Source organism: Vipera ursinii, assembly GCF_947247035.1.
Source record: "Vipera ursinii genome assembly, chromosome: 14".
In the NCBI taxonomy this organism is placed as follows: Eukaryota; Metazoa; Chordata; class Lepidosauria; order Squamata; family Viperidae; genus Vipera; species Vipera ursinii.
In genome coordinates this window covers 3,486,002-3,504,332 of record NC_139527.1, presented here as the reverse complement: position 1 = coordinate 3,504,332, position 18,331 = coordinate 3,486,002, and the positions used below count along the sequence as shown (strand labels likewise).

The 18,331-nt window shown below is 47.0% G+C and overlaps 1 protein-coding gene across 9 annotated transcripts in view; it reads right to left on the bottom strand.

Annotated features, from left to right (window-relative positions):
• Positions 1-2,492: 2,492 nt before the first annotated feature.
• TAOK3 (TAO kinase 3) overlaps positions 2,493-18,331 on the bottom strand; it is a 65,394-nt gene continuing 49,555 nt past the window's right edge. For all 9 annotated transcript variants that reach the window (XM_083373535.1, XM_083373532.1, XM_083373538.1 and 6 more), the window contains 7 exons: positions 10,625-10,861; positions 9,817-9,945; positions 8,054-8,257; positions 5,860-6,099; positions 4,670-4,882; positions 3,880-4,062; positions 2,493-3,308 (listed from right to left, as the gene is read on the bottom strand). In XM_083373535.1, coding sequence (XP_083229661.1) covers positions 3,147-3,308; positions 3,880-4,062; positions 4,670-4,882; positions 5,860-6,099; positions 8,054-8,257; positions 9,817-9,945; positions 10,625-10,861 — 1,368 coding nt within the window. In that variant the 3' untranslated portion in view covers positions 2,493-3,146. The remainder of the gene's footprint in view (positions 3,309-3,879; positions 4,063-4,669; positions 4,883-5,859; positions 6,100-8,053; positions 8,258-9,816; positions 9,946-10,624; positions 10,862-18,331) is intronic.

Genomic DNA, 18,331 nt, shown 5'->3' with positions numbered 1-18,331 from the left:
ACAACAATGGATTCATCAACAACTAGAAACATGTCAAGATCGAACTGGGAATGGAGTTTCTGGACAAGGGAGAACTCACGGACATTATATCCTGCTACGAAATTATGGTCCAGAGTTGGAAGGGACCTTGGAGGTCTTCTAGTCCAACCTCTCGCTCAAGCAGGAGATCCACCATTCCAGACCAGCGGCTTTCCAGTCTCTCCTTAAAAACCTCCAGAAATGTTAATCCAAAGAACACAATGAACTTACAACTTGCGCCCATCTTCAGTTAAAAGACATTCAGAATGTTGACCCCCCCCAAAAAAAAGGTCATTTAATATGGCACCGATGAAGCTCAAGTCCGGACACAGCTGTGCATGGACCTTTGCTGTGGTGCATAAGCCCTGGGCCCTTGCAGTGCTCAATGTGACAGATGGCATTATGAAAATGAATGGAGAATGAGTCAGCCTGGTGGATTCGCTTAGCTTAATCGGCATTTTATTTTATTTTTTCATTTGTTTTGAAATCGCCAATGACCTGTCGCTCTGACAAGCTGCTCGTGGGTGTGTGTGTCTCCCCCTACTTTCCTAGCCAAGGATGCCGTGCCTGATTCTTGCGTTAACAACGCTGCCTCGGTTGATCGCAGCCCTGCCCGCTACTTTCTGAATGGGTTTGCCCTCTGGGCAAACATTCAAGAGTCCTGAGCAAAGGGGTGAGACTGTGGATTGTCAGAACCCACACCTCTGTCGGAATGGGGCAACTTGCCATGCCCAATTTGCCGCGGGACAACTCACCCCAGTCAACTTGCAGTGGGACGATTCAACAATTCAATTCTTTAAATAATTTTTTTTTAAAACAAAAATATTTTAAATCTTTGCCAGCCACGTTTTATTCTCTCCCTCCTTTGGCACCCTTTCTTTAATGATTCTAGTCCACTATTTCTTCGACCGTAGTGTTAACTCTTGGTCCCGCAGCTGGTTGTCCTGTGGCAAAGTTGGCTACGGAGAGTTGTCCCGTGGCAGGTTGTCATAGACCCCGCCACTGTGGCACGTGGGATGAAAGCCAACGAGGAAGTCCTGCCACCTTCCATCCCAGGGCTAAGAGCTGGAGCGGGGTGACGGCTAGAGATGGCCCCAATGGCTCTCCTCGGCTACAAAGAACAGAATAACAGATCTGGGAGGGACTTCGGAGGTCTTCTAGTCCAACCCTCAATTCAAGCAAGAAACCCTAACCCCAAAGAGACCGCAAGCTTCAAAGGCAACACTTTTATTTGCGAACGTCCATTAAAAGTGCCGACGGCGGTGGCGGCGCGTTTGGTTTCGGGCTCTTGGCTTGAGCGTCTGCCGGTGCGCTTTTTAAAAGGCATGCCAAAGAAAAGACCTTTTTTAAACCGCTTTTATTGTAAGAAAATACACAGTTTGAAAGAGTGAATAATGCAATATTTATGACCAAGATTATCGGGGATGGGAAAGGAGAGGACATGGGGGGGGGCAAAGGTCAAGGACCAGGAAGAGAGCAAGATTGGGAAGGGGGGGGAAGGAAAGGGTCAAGGTGATGTGATTTGATAGACAGTGTTCAACTCCAAAGATTGACTTGGAAAAAGAGGCGGGGGGGGGGAGAGGCGGGGAGGAAAAGGGTCGGCGTGGCTTAGAATGGGATCGAGGAAGGGGGAGGCAGGTAGTAAAAAAACTTCTGATCAGAGAAACAGTTAAAATACAATATGAAAATAAGTAAATTTCTCCTTAAATTTCCTTCTATACACAAAATACACAATTTTGAGAAGGCCCAATTTGTGCTCTGGGAATCCTCTGGCCTTCTTCTTTTTTTATTATTTTTTTTTAAATTTTATTTTTTATTTTTTTAAGTGTATTCACATCCTCTGCAACAGCAGAAAATGATTTTATGATACAATCAAGAATGTGCCAAAGGCGAAGGCCAAACTGTACCCCCAACACCCACCCCACTGGCCCGGCCTTGCCCTTTCCAAAAAAATAAAAATAAAATAAAATAATAATAATAAAAAAAAATTCACGCTCTCCCTCTTTCCAACCTCCCCCCCCACCCTTCCTCCCCAGCCACAAAGAAATGCCCACCATTGATATGTACACCACAATTCAGAATTCGTCATTTTGTGTGTGTGTGTTGGGGTTTTTTTGTTTTGTTTTTTTCTGCAAAAGGTATCAAATTTCTTGAGCTCTTCCTTAAAATGGTTTATTTATTTCCACGGAATTTCTTTCTTCCTGATGAATCAAGACCGAAAGAATTTTTTTTTTTAAAAAGGAAACAGGTAACAAAATTACAAAAGTAAAAAAAGCGATGGAGCAGCAGATTAAAGGCTGCGCAATTTTATATATATATATATATATATATATATATATATATATATATATATATATATATATATATATATATATATACACACACACACACACACGTATATATATATGTGTGTGTGTATATATATATATGTATATATATACGTATATGTGTGTGTGTGTGTATATATATATATATATATATATATATATATATATATATATATATATATATATATATATTCTGGAACTAAAGAAAAATGAAAAGAAGAGAGATGTTTTTCTTGTTGTTTTTCTTGTTTTGGAGGGTTTTTTTTCGGATTTCGTCGGAATTTTCTGGCTTGTTCCCTTATTTTTATTTTTTTTATTTTTTGCTGCTTGTGTTTCCATTGAGAGAGTTTGCTTGCCCGGAAAGCAAACGCAAACTTCCATTTTTCTTGTTTGTGGTCGTTGATTTGGTCGGTTGGATTCATTGAGCAGGGTCTCCAAAGTTTGCAGCGAAAGGTTAATCGGAAGAAAAAAAGGAAAAAAGGAAAAAAAAAAAGGAAAGAAAAATCAAAAACGGCTTGCGCAAGAGACGTTTGGCGGTTGTGAGACGTTAATGAGTTTCCAGAGACAGCCAAGCATGGTCCAGCTCCAAAAGAGACGGTGGGACGGTGGGAGGCCCTGATGGACTAAAATTATACAGGCACTGAGTCCGACGTGATGTCAGTAAGAGAAAGAAAGAGAGAGAGAGAGCACGGCCATTAACTCGGGGACGGAGTGGGGGAATGTTGGTTGGAGAATATACTTCTTTCTGGGTTGGCATTTTTGCTCGGCTTCGTTTTGGAAAAGGGCCAAAGGGATTGAATCTCATCTGTAGTCCTCCTTGGGGAATTCTAATGTCACCAAGTTTCCGAATCCCATCCGTAAACTCTCCATATCAAAAGTTTCAATCTCTCGCTCTTGTCTTTCCAACAGAACCTTGATCTTCTCGCTACGCTCCTTCTGCAAGGCGGCCAACTCCTCTTCAATCTGGGAAGGGAAGAGGGGGGGAAGAGAAGGTGAGATGGAGGTGGGGAGGAGGGGGGGGGCTGGAGGTTATGGGAAGGTGGATCCACACACCCTACTCTCCCCACCCCCCAATCCCTGGTTTCTGGACCATGAGAGCTGAAGTGAACAGAAGGGGCACCCGTTGCAAAAAAGGAGAATCTTTATAGCTCCGGGTTGAAATGAGGGGTCCTTGGTGCTCTCTTGAGCTTGGTGGCTTTCTTGCAGACGTTTCATCACCCAACTAGGTAACACCATCAGTGCTAGAAGGGAGTGGGGTTTGTGGAGAGGAGGAGGAGGACTGTGGGGTCCTTGGTGCTCTCTTGAGCTTGGTGGCTTTCTTGCAGACGTTTCATTACCCAACTAGGTAACATCAACAGTGATAGAAGGGAGTGGGGTTTGTGGAGAGGAGGACCCCTAGTTGGGTCACGAAGCGTCTGCAAGAAAGTCACCCAGCACAGAGAGCGCCACCAGGCACCCCTGACCCTTGGCTTCTTGTTTTTCGCTGAAGGCGAATGTCACTGTCGAAGCCCCTCGCGGCCTGGCTCCAGCTTACCTTCTGCTCCAGATGTGCTCTGCGCAAGGACACCCTCTGCTCCAACTTCTGGAGCTCCCGTTCGTGCTGTGCTTCTGTCTGCATCTTGATCTTGCTCTGGTAGGCGTTGAGCAGCTCCATCTCTTGCTGCAACTGCAGCCTCAGGGCCTGACATTCTGCTTCCTGAGCCTCGTCTAGGCGCAGCTGCAAGGGAGCACATCAAGGAGGGTCAGGGCGCAAATTTGTCCCTGGGACAAATGATAGATAGATAGATAGACAGACAGACAGACAGACAGACAGACAGATAGACAGATAGATATTTTGGATAGATGATAGATGATGGATGGATGGATAATAGTGATCTTGGATAGATGATAGATAGATAAATAGATATTTTGGATAGATGATAGATGGATGGATAGATAATAGATAGTGATCTATGATAGATAGATAGATAGATAGATAGATAGATAGATAGATAGATAGATAGATAGATAGGGTGAAAGCCGATTGGGTGACTTTGGTCCAATCACCAGAAGATGGTGAGTTCTAGTCCTGCCTCAGGCTTGAAACCCAGCTGGGTGACCAGTCCATCCCTTTCAGCCCAACCCACCTCACAAGGTCGTTGTGGTGGGGAAAAAGAAAGGAGAAAGGACTATTACATATGTTACTTATAAACTACAATAAAGGTGGGATAAAAATAATTCAATAATTCCAACCTCCCTGCAAGATGGCTTTTATTTTGCTCATTTTCTTTTAGCCAGGGAGGGGCACGTCTTCACGAGCCCTTCTCCCCACCCCTCCGTCTTACCGCTTGCGACGCCATCATTTCATTGATGCTCTGCTCATACTGTTCCGCCAGGATGGCAAGCTTCCTCGTCTGCTCATCCTTCAGGCTTTTCAAAATAGTTTTGTGCTCACTCTTTGGAGTCACTTCCAGCTGGTGATTCTTGAGCGCTTTGTACTGCTTAGTTTGCACTTTGCACGTGTCCTGGAACTGCTTCTTGATCTGCATTTCCATGGCCTGCAGAGGAGAGGAGAGAAGCAAAAACCGACCGATGAACATTTAAGCTTCCTTGTCCGCTAGGCCTCCGTCGGTTTGATTTTAAACGGAAGAAAACCTTTCCCAGGAGAGGGGAGGGGGAGTTATAAGTCACATACTTATACGTCTCTCCAAATAATGTCAGAATAAACTGAGTTAACAGGAAAGTTGCAAGGGACCTTGGAAATCTTCTAGTCCAACCCTGTTCTCGAGCTGGAGTCCTCTACCATTCCAGACAAGTGGCTTCCCGGTCTCCAGCGATGGAGCACTCCCAATTTCTGGAGGCCTGATTAATTGTTTGTTGTTGGTTTTTTTTATTATATTTGTATACCGCCCTTCTCCCGAAGGACTCAGGGCGGTGAACAGGGCACATATAAAAATACAGAGTACAAAAATTAAAAAAGAATTAAATAGGAGCCCGAGCTAAAACAATAGATGGTAATAAAAAAAATCCACAATAAAAACCCCAAGTAATTGCCCTCACTGTCGGGAAATTTCACCTTAGTTCTAGGTTGGGACTTTTCTTGACTGATCTCCTTGAAAGGGAGGCTAGGAGATTTGGGGAGAGAGAAGCAAGAGTGGAATTCCTGCCTGGTTTCTCCAACAAGGCCAACAAAGGTTCACATCTGGGTTCTGAACTGCATTGAGGGAGGGGGGGGCTGCCCTCCAAAAAGTTATCTATGCCTACGTTACAAGAATCCCGCCCCGCCCCGCCCCGCAGACTGCTTGCCTTCTCCTGGGAATGACCAGATAAGGCTTCATGGATCTTAGGTGAAGCTAATGCCACTTGCAGCCGTGCCACGATTCCAAGCTAGGTCCTCACTTGATCCCTCCTCCTTCCACTTTTAACTGGCAGTTTCTTAACATCGGGCTTGCTAAAGAGGGGGTGTGTGGCGCGCCTGCAGGCAACAGGCTGAGCCTTTCCTGGGCTGGGGTCCCGCCCTCACGCCTTGGCTAACCTTCAAATTCTTGGGCTGTTGCCGCAACTCCATGACGTGCTTCCTGTGCAGCTCTCGTTCCCGCCGCTTGTTATACTCCAGCTGGTTTTCCAGTTCCGTCTGGTGCTGCAGCCGGATCAAGTCCATACGCAGCTTCTGCAGCAAGTGCAGCTGCCGGTATTCTAACTCCCGCGTCGACTCGTCGTGCCGTATTAGCATGGCATGCTCCATCTCCTTCTGGGTTCTCTTCTTGTTCAGCTCCTGCAGTTGGCGGAGGTGGGGTGGGTGGGGGGGGAAGGGGGAAGCAAAGGAACAGAGGTGAGGAGAAGCTATTCTGTTGTGGTCTGTGAGAATGACCTTGAGAGACAGAGGGAAGAGCCACAGCCAGGGGAATGGAGGGATAAGAGGCCGCTGAGCCCAGAGCAGAAATAAGGATGTGGCAAATCCCAGATGTTTTCTTGGCAAGATTTTTAACCGTGGCTTGCCCCCAGCCTTCTTCCTCTCAGGGCTGAGAGGGAGTGGCCCGTGTCTAAGAGACATCTGGACCTCATATTTCCGCAGTCCTAGTCCAGCCCTCTTAACCAGGAGACCAAACTGCCTCTTCCCATTTCAACTAGACCGGTGTGTCTCAACCTTAGCAACGTTAAGCGGTGTGAACTTCAATTCCTAGAATGCCACAGTCAGCCAGGCTGGCTGGGGGATTCTAGGAGCTGAAGTCCACCCACCTTAGATGTCTCTGGGGATTCTCAAGTCATCCAGGTCACGGTTGTCCCAAAGATGCTTTTTTTCAAAAGGCTCCTGGACTCTCTTTGTTTTTCCTCGGAGAAGTTCCTCGCGTCTCATCCAAGAACTGAAGAAGCTTCTCGGATGAGAAGTGAAATGTCTTCAAGGGGAAAAAAAAAAGACAGAAAGCCCAATTGCCTCTTGAGAAAGCACTTTGGGACACCTGCCTTACAGTTTTGACGAGGCTGAGAAATCTTAAAACTAGACCTTTCTAAGACAGACACCTTGGCTTCATCTCACCAAAGGAATTGCAGGACTTTTCCTGCCACTCTCTTGCCGAGACAAACCAAACCTCTTGCAGGCCTGCAACTAAGCACCAAAGCCCGAAACCTTTGGGGGTGGGTGGGGGGTGTCTCATGGTGTATTTCTGAAAACTGTCCGGCAGATGGCGCACGAGCAAATGTGGATGACAGCCGGGAGGAGTTAAATTGAAGGGCTTCCTTGATGCTCTCTGCGCTTGGTGGTTTCCTTGAAGACGTTTCATTACCAAACTAGGTTACATCGTCAGGGTGCTGATGAGGTTGTCTAGTCTGGGTAATGAAATGCCTGCAAGAAAACAGCTGAGCTCAGAGAACAGCAATGACCCCACAGTCCTCCTCCTCCTCCTCCTCTCCACAAACCCCACTCCGTTCTAGCACTGATGATGCTACCTAGTTTGGTTAATGAGAGGTCTGCAAGAAAACAGCCAAGCTCAGAGAGCGCCAAGGACCCCACAGTCCTCGTCCTCCTCCTCTTCAGCCCCCCACAAACCCCACTTCCTCCCAGCACTGAAGATGTTACCTAGTTGGGTAATGAAATGTCTGCAAGAAAATATCCAAGCTCAGAGAACAGCAAGGACCCCACAGTCCTCCTCCTCCTCCTCTCCACAAACCCCACTCCTTTCCACCACTGATGATGCTACCTAGTTTGGTTAATGAGATGTCTGCAAGAAAACAGCCAAGCTCAGAGAGCACCAAGGACCCCACAGTCCTCGTCCTCCTCCTCCACAAACCCCACTGCCTTCCACCACTGATGATGCTACCTAGTTTGGCTAGCGAGATGTCCGCAAGAAAACGAAGCTCAGAGACCTCCAAGGACCCCTCTCCTTTCAACCGTGAGCTACAAATATTGTCATCGGACAGCGTTAAAACTTTCGGCACTTTGCGCTGGGAAAATGACCTCCGTGCTCCAAAGATAAGCCTATCACGAATCAGTTACAGCAGAAGGTCCAGAACTGAAAAGGAATTCTGGGAGTTGAAGTCCACGGGCCTTACAAGTTGCCAAGGTTGGCTCTGGAACCTTCTAAAGGGGATGGGGGGGGAGAATGGGGGGAATCGCACACCGGCCCCGTCTATCTGGATTTGCTCGGTTTTGCGTCCTTGTGTGTAGTTTTTTTTGGGGGGTGGGGGGGTGGGGATGAGGTTTTTTTTTAAAAAACGCTAAAAGCAGAGACCTCACGGATATTCTGCTGCTCCAACTCATGCCTTCGGATCATGGTTTTCCGCTTGAAGAAACGGCAGTTTTTGTCGTAGTAGAGTCTCTGCTGGCTGAGAAGATGCGCCTCCTCTTCAGCCTGTGTGTGCTGCAGGTTTTCTTTGTGTTTCGAGATCCTTTCCTGCTTCTCCTTCTTGGGTGTGCTGTGGTCCTCGTTCATCTCCTGCTGGGAGGTGACATAGAAAATTTGACATGGGAAACTTTTTAGAGAGAGAGAGAGACACACACACACACACAGTATATGCATCTATACACGCACACATTCTGTTTATTATATATATAATAATCCCATGTGTGTGTGTATATATACACACACACATACATACATACACACATACATACACACACACATACATACATACACACATACATACATACACACATACATACATACACACATACATACATACACACATACATACACACACACACACAGGGCTTTTTTTCTCATAGAACGCTCGAACGGCGTTCCGGCACCTTTTTTGGGCACCGTTTTCTTTTACAAAAAAAGCACTGTATATATATATATATATGTATACACACACGTATACACACATACATAAAGCGTGTGCGTATGTGGGTATGTGTGTGTGTGTGTATGTTCCTTCTACAGTGGGAAGGAAAATGGGCACCCGCTCCCGACTTCTGCTGGTAAAAGGACAAAGCCCGGGGTCCTCCTCTAATCTCCCCCTCTAAACAGGGTTGAAGTGGGCTGAGACCCCACTCCTTTCTAGCACTGATGATGTTCCCTAGTTGGGTGATGAAAGGTCTGCGAGAGAAAACCGCCCAGCTCAGAGAGCGCCAAGGACGCCACAGTCATTGTCCTCTTCCTCTTCCCCTTCTCCTTCCCTTTCTCCCCCTCCTCCACCTTTTCCACTTCCCCTTCTCCCCCTTCCTCCTTTTTTACTTCCCTTTCTCCCCTCCCCTCCCCTTTCTCCTTCTCCACCTTTTCCATTTCCCTTTCTCCTCCTCCTCCTCCTCCTCTTCCTCCTCTCCTTCCCTTTCTCCCCCTCCTCCACTTTTTCCATTTTCCTTTCTCCCCTCCTCTCTCTCCCCTCCTCCTCCTTACTTCCCTTTCTCCCCCCTCCTCTTCCTTCTCCTTTTCTTTCCCCCTCGTCTTCCACTTCCTTTCCTTCCCTCCTCTTTTTCTTCCCCTTTCTTCTTCTTCCTCCTCTTCCCCTTCTCTCCCCTCCCCCCCCTATCCTCCTCCTTCTCCCCCCCCCCCAATGAGGGCATGTCATTCTGGAGGTAGTTAATGGACTGAGATGAGGCCCCACCCTTACCTCCTCCTCCTCGGATGCATTTTGCTCCTTTCTTTCCCACCTTTATTAACTTTAAGTCAATTTTAATGTTAACACATGTATTATGTCAGGGGTCTTCAAACTTGGCCCTTTTATGACTTGTGGACTTCAACTCCCAGAATTCCTCAGCCAGGCATGCTGGCTGAGGAATTCTGGGAGTTGAAGTCCACAAGTCATAAAAGGGCCAAGTTTGAAGACGCCTGTATTATGTTAACGTTTTGATCTTTTCATCCCATTGCTTTTTTTACTTGGTCGTCTCTGGGCAATGGGCGTCATATCAATTTTATCAGTCCACCAATCAAAAATATTTCCTTTGCAACATTTTTTTTTTCTCTCTCTCTCTCTCTGCATGCCCTCCGGCCTATGCTGTTCTGCCTTCCCCGCCCCCCCAAAAAAAAGAATCTGGAGAGATTCTCCTTGCCTCTTTAATCTTTTCCTTGCAAATCTTGTATTGCTTCTTCTGACTTTCTAAGAAATTGGTCAGATCCCTCTTTTGCTGAGCCAAAATCTGTTGCTGGAACTTCTTCTCATCGGCTGCCGCTGTCTTTGCCTGGGAAAAAGCCGGAGAAGGATTCTTTCAAATTTAAAACCGACCCACGTTTTCACAAAGACTGTCGTTTGGTGGTGGTGGTGGGGGGGGCGGGCGCTGAAGGCTAAAATACAGGACGAATGGTTGCAGGAATATGGCTAGTCTGGAGAAAAGGAGGACCAGCGGGGGACATGATAGCAATCTTCTAATATTTGAGGGGCTTCCACAGAGAAGAGGGGGGGGGTCAAGGTATTCTCCAAAGCGCCCGAAGGTAGGACAAGAAGCAACAGGTGGAGACTAATCAAGGAGAGAGAAGCAATCTGGAACTAAGGAGAAATTTCCTGACAGTGAGAACAATTCATCAGTGGAACGGCCTTGCCTTCAGAAGTTGTGGGTGCTCCAACACTGGAGGTTTTTTAAGAAGATTGGACAACCATTTGTCTGGAATGGTATAGTCAGAGTCTCCTGCTTGAGCAGTGGGGTGGATAAAAAGACCTCCAAGGTCCCTTCCAACTCTTGTTATTCTGTTAGTTAGGAATACCTTGCCTTCTTCCTCAGGTAGGCTGGGAAGATGAAATTGTGGACAGGTAGTCTGTCACACCACTTGGCCCCCCAGGCACCTAAAGGTATTACGGAGCTGGGGGGGCTCTGAACCCCTCAGCCACTAACGTGGACCATCCAGTGGGAGCACCCGGCTCACCTCCTTTTCTATGACGGCCACCTGTTTCTTGGCTAGCTTCTCCAGTTCAATGGACGAGTTGTTGGCATGGGTCTCCACCTCTTTCTGCAGCTTGAGGCGGTGCTCGTCCATTTCAGCCTTCAGCTTGTTCTCCAGGGCGATCAGCTGCTTCTGGTGCTGGCGCCGCATCCGTTTATATCCTGACATCTGTTCCCGCAACTCGTTCTCCTGCTCATGCTCATGGATCTGCCTTGTAACCTGAGGTCAGCCAAGGGGAGGAAGGAAGAGAGAAAGAGTTAGCTCTTGCCAGGAGAGAGGGCAGAGAGCTCGATGACCTGGGGTCTACAACAACTCGCCACGGCCAACTCGCCATGGTCATCTTGCCATGGCCAACTCGCCATGGTCATCTTGCCATGGCCACGGCCAACTCGCCATGGTCATCTTGCCATGGCCAACTCGCCATGGTCATCTTGCCATGGTCAACTCACCAAGACCAACTCACCCCAGTTAACTCATTATGGCCAACTCACCACAATCAACTCATCATGGCCAACTCACCCCAGTCAACTCATTATGGCCAACTCACCAGTCAACTTACCACATCAACTCACAAAGGCCAACTCACGTCAACTCATCATGGCCAACTCTCATGGCCAACAATACAATACAAACCATAAAAACCCAATATAGAAAGAATAAAAAACAATAACTCCCCACGTCAATGCAAGCATGGCTCCAGAAACAACAGACCATCTGATCATCACGTTCCTTCATTAAAATAATCCTGAGGCCACCCAACCCTGTCTCAAGAGACATCAAGGTCACTGTTATTTTCACTCATACACCAGACCTACCTCACCTTGAACACAAATAGAATCCTTGGGCCGGAAGGAACCTCCTGCTCAAGGCAGGAGACTGGACTTTTAAGACTTCTGGACTTCAAAATGGCTGGCTGTTTAAGTCCACAAGTCTTAAAGTCCACAAGTCCACAAGTCCTAAAGTTGCCTTAAACAGTGTGCAGGAGAGCATGACCTGGAGGCGGGATGGGTGGCATATATATTTAATAAAGTAAATCAAATAAGATCAGATATGTGGCTGGTGGTGGGAGCCATTTCTGCAGGAAGATTGGGAACAAATGAGAAAGGATGTTCATCTGAAATGGGTCAGAAGTAGGATCAGAAGCTCAATGGGGGATATGAAGCGTGACCAGATCTCCAGAAAAGGAATCACGAGAGTCCTACACCTTGCTGTGGCCAATGGGCCATCTGGTCCTTCCAGCTGAGGTTCACCCACAGCCTGAAGGACTAGATGGCCCTTGCCATCTTGCTTATTGCCCTTATCTTAACCCTGTCTGATGGATAACCCTAGATGTATGATCTTGGTTGAGTCTGTCTCCATGCCCAAGATGGGCAACCATCGTAGGCTCTTTGAGGCTTTGTAACTACCCATCTCGCCTCCAGGTCACGCTCTCCTGCACCTTGTTTAAGGCAGGGGCGTCCAATTGTGGCAACTGACAGCCAATGCAGCATTGAAAAGATTATCCACCCCACTATTTGCAGGAAGATGCAAAGTTCAATGCAAATTTATTTAGAACCGAATCCCATGGGAGGGAAGGAGAGAGGGAGGGAGGAGAAGAGGGGAGGAGCAAAGCTTTTGCCAATCTAGCAGTTCGAAAGCCTGCAAACGTGAGTAGTTAAATAGGTACCACTTAAATGGATAGATAGATAGATAGATAGATAGATAGATAGATAGATAGATAGATAGATAGATAGATAGATAGTATATAGTAGCATATGAAGTTTCCAAAGTTTTGTGTGTCCTTCCTTCACCAAACTAATTTGTGCTGTTGCCATCTCCAGTGAAAGGAAGAAGGAAGGGAGAAAATAATTTATGCTAAGATGGTTGCCGTGTGCACTAAAGCTGCCACCTTATTCTTGGGCTTAGCAACATCAGTAAATTTGCAAGGGGACCCAGAAGTCCCAGCGATCCTCCACCCAGGAGACAAATCGATTTAAATTTGGGGTCATCCACCTAATCAATGTCGCTTTTAAAGATTAATTGAGATTGAAAGTTCAGCGACTCAGCCCACTTGCTAATTTTAATCCGAGTTCTCCCCAGTTTACTGATTGGTCTGAACAGCACTACGGTTGAGTCACATTGCCTGAGAGAGTGGCGTGCGCGTGCATGCGCACGCACGCACACGCAAGCCAACAACTAAGGACATCTCGGCTTCTTCGTTATCTGATGCTTCTATGCAAGAGTGTAGGAAGGAGAATAAAAAGGCAATCAAGTGGATAGGAAGTTTTGAGACGTGTCTTTCTAGGAAAGCGAGCACATGGCAGTTCACCCAGGCGGAAGCGAATTGTTCGTATCACCAATGTTCTCCGGTGATAAAGAGTTTGGACTGGTTTGGGAAGTTGTGAGGCATTTGTCAGGCCAATCCTGTGCAAAAACAAGATGTTTTGAAAGGCAGCCGAAAACGTGAAGGGTTAATGCCACTTTACAAGGCCTTGGTAAGGCCACACTTGGAAGACGGCATCCAGTTTTGGTCATCACAATGTAAAAAAGACGTCGAGACTCTAGAAAAAGTGCAGAGAAGAGCAACAAAGATGATCAGGGGACTGGAGGCTAAAACATAGGAAGAACGGTTGCAGGAATTGTCTAATTTAATGAAGAGAAGGATTTGGGGTGACATGATAGCAGTCATCCAGTATCTCAGGGGAGTCAAGCTATTCTCCAAAGCGCCTGAAGGCAGGACAAGAAGCAACGGGTATGTCTCTCCTTTTTTTTTTATTTATATCTATTATTTTTATAAATAACTCAAGGAGGCAAGCGTATTCAACACAGCTTCCTCTTTCTATTGTGAAGTGGATGGTGCTGAGAGAAAGGGACTGGCCCAAACACATTTGGCCGGCTTTCATTCCTAAAGTGGGACTAGAACTCACCGTCTCCCAGTGACTGGTCAGAGTCACCTAGCTGGCTTTCATGCCTAAGTTGGGACTAGAATTCATCATCTCCCAGTGATTGGTCAAAGTCACCTAGCCGGCTTTCATGCCTAAGTTGGGACTAGAATTCATCATCTCCCAGTGATTGGTCAAAGTCACCTAGCCGGCTTTCATTCCTAAGGTGGGACTAGAACTCTCCATCTCCCGGTGATTGGTCAAAGTCACCCAGCTAGCTTTCATGTCTAAGGTAGCACTAGAACTCAGATTCTCCTGGTGACTGGCCCCAAATCATCCAGCTGGCTTTTGCGCCTAAGGCAGGACTAGAACTCATAGTCTCCTGGTGATTGGCTCAGTCACTCAGCTGGCTTTCACAGCTAAAGCAGAACTAGAACTCTCAGTCTCCTGGTGACTGGCCCAAGGTCATCCCGCTGATTTTCGAACCTAAAGCGGAACTAGAACTCACCATCTCCCGGTGATCGGCCCAAACTCACACAGCTGGCTTTCATGCCTAAGGCGGGACTAGAACTCACCATCTCCCGGTGATCGGCCCAAACTCACACAGCTGGCTTTCATGCCTAAGGCGGGACTAGAACTCACCATCTCCCGGTGATCGGCCCAAACTCACACAGCTGGCTTTCATGCCTAAGGCGGGACTAGAACTCACTGTCTCCAGCTTTCTAGCCTAGTACCTTCACTACAAGACCAAACCCCCCATCCACACATCACAGTTGGCGTCCTTCATTGAATTTTGACTGCATCCTGTTCCCCTACTACTATTGCATTATGCTCCATATGGGACATGCTCCAGGAGACTCAAGACTTGTTTCATATTAGTTTCATACTGTCTTCCACATTTACTAAGCTTTGGTGCTCCCCTACAACCATCCAACGTGCCCATCTCTTTTTAAAAGATTCTTACAGACTTTTATATACGCTTTCTGTGCTAATATCTTCGGGTTTCCCACATTTGCAAGACCCCGATGGATCCTTCCTTGCTTTTCAGCTGATTGTAACTCCACCCTCCTTACGCTGGTCCACGGCCACGGCCAAAGATCTGATTCCGAAACGCCAGTTTCAACTGCAAATTGAGTACCTTTGATGCTCAACGAGAACCTTGGAGGCAAGGCTGCGATAGGAAGGGAAAGGCTTGTGATAAAAATAGTAGGTAATAAAAAAAGATATTTGCTTATTTATTTGTTGCATTGAGAAGGCCGCCCAGTGCTAGGAAGGCACGCCAGATTAAAATGGGATAAAACAATAAGCAATAAGAAGAATAAACCGGTCACACCTGGCAAGGGCAATTCCCAAAGACAAATAAAGTCCTACGGGGATTCAACGCTCATCCAAACCCTTGGGCTTGGCAGAACGTCCAGATTTTCAGAGACGCATCGCGTTCCACGGAGGTCCCATGGAACTCTGCGGGGGATGCTGGCCAGGAGGCAAGATATACTGACCCATAAATACAGCAAGTCCTCAGCTTACAACAGTTCACTTAATGACGGCTTGAAGTTACAACGGAACTGGGGAAAAAAGGGACTTATGATCCATTTTTCACACCCACCAACGTCACCACATCGCCAGGGTCACGGGATTTACATTCGGATGCTTGACAACTGACTCACACTTATGTCAGAAATGTCTGGGCTCCATTGTGGCCCTAAGTTGAGGACTACCTGTATTACTAGGCAAAGACGGATGGATCAATGGAGCTGGCTTGTGCGAGGAACATTTTATGCTCCACTCTTAAAACACATAAGCTGGATAGGGGAACGTGTCCCTTCCCTCCCAAAAAAAAAAAAGCTTCTAGGAAGTACCGCCTCAACGAAGCAAGCGATAAGTCTCAAAACCAACCAACTGGGAAAATTGCAGGCTTATAAACAAAATAAATTTGACTAAAACTCAGGATTGTCTCCCCAGAAATGAAACCGAGGGCCTTTTGATACTTCTGGGGCCACGCGAGCTGTTTCTCAACCATCAATATTTGCACAGGAGTTGGAACGTGGAACAAATAAGGTTGGAAGGGCCCTTGCAACATAGCAAAGCAACAGAGACTTAGCAGAGATCTGTTATTCCAGAGACCTAGGTCGCCGAAGAGGGTCAACCGGTCAGCTCTACTCTTCAAAAGCCTAACCTGGTTTTGCTTCTGGCTTAAATCTGACCCAACCGCGATCAACAACCCAGACAGAACTGGTCAGATCAATGGAGGGAGGAAGGGTTCTCCATTCAGGTTGACGTAAAATTCTGGGAGCAATCTTCCCAAGTTATAATCTGCAGTTGGAGAAGATGCAAGCGAGGTGAAGACGCCATAAGGTCGTCTCCTTCAAATGCTCCTCTAGACTTGGCGCTTGGTCATTTTTGCTCTCCGAGATGGTATGCTGGGCTATGATGAACCCCCTCTTTTGAGGAATTGCACAAATATCTAATTTGGCTTTACTACAGGACCACGATCATCCCTGATGTCCGTCAGGGAACAGCAAGAATGAAACTTCAAACCTGATGCCGAAAAGAAGGCAAGATGATTCAGAGAAGGACAGAAGACACGAACAAAGACTTGTTTCAAGAGAACCCGAAGTTAATGAAGCTCAACCGCATGAGGCTGCCTTTCAATCAGGTCAGCTTTAACAAAATTAAAGTCCTTGCTCAGCCCTGTGGAACAACTTTTTGTGGAAGGTACAGTGAACGGAGCGAGGAGCTGACTTAAAGTAGTTTAAAGCGGACAAGAAAACCCCAAGGCACACAGGTAGAGAAGAGGTGGGATCTGGCTCAATGGTAGTAACTGTGAGAGGGATGGAGGAGTCCTTGTGGATAGCCACTTCAATATGAGCCAGCCGGGTGCTGCAGCAGCCCAAAAAGCCAATGCAGTCCTAGGCTGCATCAACAGAGGGAGAGCTTCAAGATCGCATGAAGTCTTGGCATCCGCTTTGTACTGCATTAGTGAGGCCACGCTTGGAATATACTACGTCCAGTTTTGGTCACCACGATATAAAAAAAAAGATGTCGAGTCTCTCGAAAGAGTGCAGAGAAGAGCGACAAAGATGATCGGGGGCCTGGAGGCTAAAACATATAAGGAACGGTTGCTGGAATTGGATATGTCTAGTCTAATGAAGAGAAGGACTAGGGGTGACATGATAGCAGTGCTCCAATATCTCAGGGGCTGCCCCAAAGAAGAGGGAGTCAACCTATTCTCCAAAGCCCCAGACGGCAGGACAAGAAGCAATGGATGGAAACTAATCGTGATTTGATCTGGAAATCTCAACTTAGGAGAATGGAGGTGGTGCTTTTTTGTTTTTTTTTAAAAAAACCCTCCTCCTGTCTATGACATCAAGGCAATCTTCTAACGCTGCATTAAAACCACACTGGGTCTTATTTTTTTTGCACTTAGCCCACGGTGCATCTCACCCCCCCCCAGCTGTTGTAGTCTGTGGATGATGCTTTGTGGCTTAGTACAACAGGCAAAGCCACTGGAGTGTGTTCTGAATGACAGCCACGCTGGAGGGAAACCCCAGGAGTTGGGCAGGAGATCTGGAAAAACGGCTCCACCACGTTTGTCTCTGCAGGAACTACTGGATGGATTTCTTGAGAAGGTCTCTTACTAGTCACAAGTCACTCAAACTAGGAGCAGGTAACTAGAAGATGGGGGTGGTGGGTTGGGGGAGTGGGTGGTGGTGGAGGTGTGGTTTGATCTTGCTACCCCTCTGAGTTCCTCATGACTTGGGTACAGGTTGTCCTCGGATTTACGACAGCTGAGGCCAAACTCAATGAATAAGCGAGCCATTTAAGTTAAGAGCATTTTGCCCATTTTACGACCTTTCTGTTAAGCGAATCGCTGCAGTCATTAAATCAGTCACACGGTTGTTTAGTGAAACCGGCTCCCCCATTGGCTTTTGCTTGTTAGAAGATTGCAAAGGGGAAATCACGTGACACACACACACACACACACACACCGGGACGCTACAACCGACATAAAACACAAATCACTGGCCAAATGTCTGAATTTTGTTCACGTGACCCCGGGGTGTGTGTGTGTGTGTGGTTTTGCTGCAACGGTCGTTAAAAGTGTGACAAAACGGTCGTAAGTCACTCTCTTTGTTGCTGTCGTAACTTTGTAACAGTTCGCTAAATGAACTGCTGCTGTAAGTCCAGGATTCCCCCGGGTCCACTTCCCTGCAATTCTTAAAAGTCTCCTTGTGGCTCCTCAATTTTCAAATCCAGATGTTGAAGGTTGGCAGCGAAGGGAGCAAAATGAGGTGCCCCCCCCCAAAAAAAAACAGGTGAAAATTTTGAAGGAGGCCAGATGGAAACTGGGCAATTAGGGATGAGGTGGGAAAAAGGGGAGAGAGAACTGTGCAGAAATGTGTAGCCCAGAGCTTTGAAATCCCCTAGTCCAGGGGTCTTCAAACTTGGCCCTTTGATGACTTGTGGACTTCAACTCTCAGAATTCCTCAGCCAGCGTGCCTGGCTGAGGAATTCTGGGAGTTGAAGTCCACAAGTCATCAAAGGGCCAAGTTTGAAGACCCCTGTCCTAGTCCAATTAAGCCCAGCCAGAGCACCTAAATGTCCCCAGAGAAACACAAGCAACGTTTGGAAAGAGGCACTAGTGGGTCATAACCTCACGGGTGAGCCGAAATCCTGAAGAGGGACACTCTTCAATAGGTAAGAGAAGTCTTGCCATATACACCTGGCTACAAACAATTAAAGTCGCTTCTTCATTGGCTTCATTGGCTTCGAAAGCACATCTGTTTTTATGAGTTAGATCTCCTTCTGAGGAAGAAGTTAGATGAGT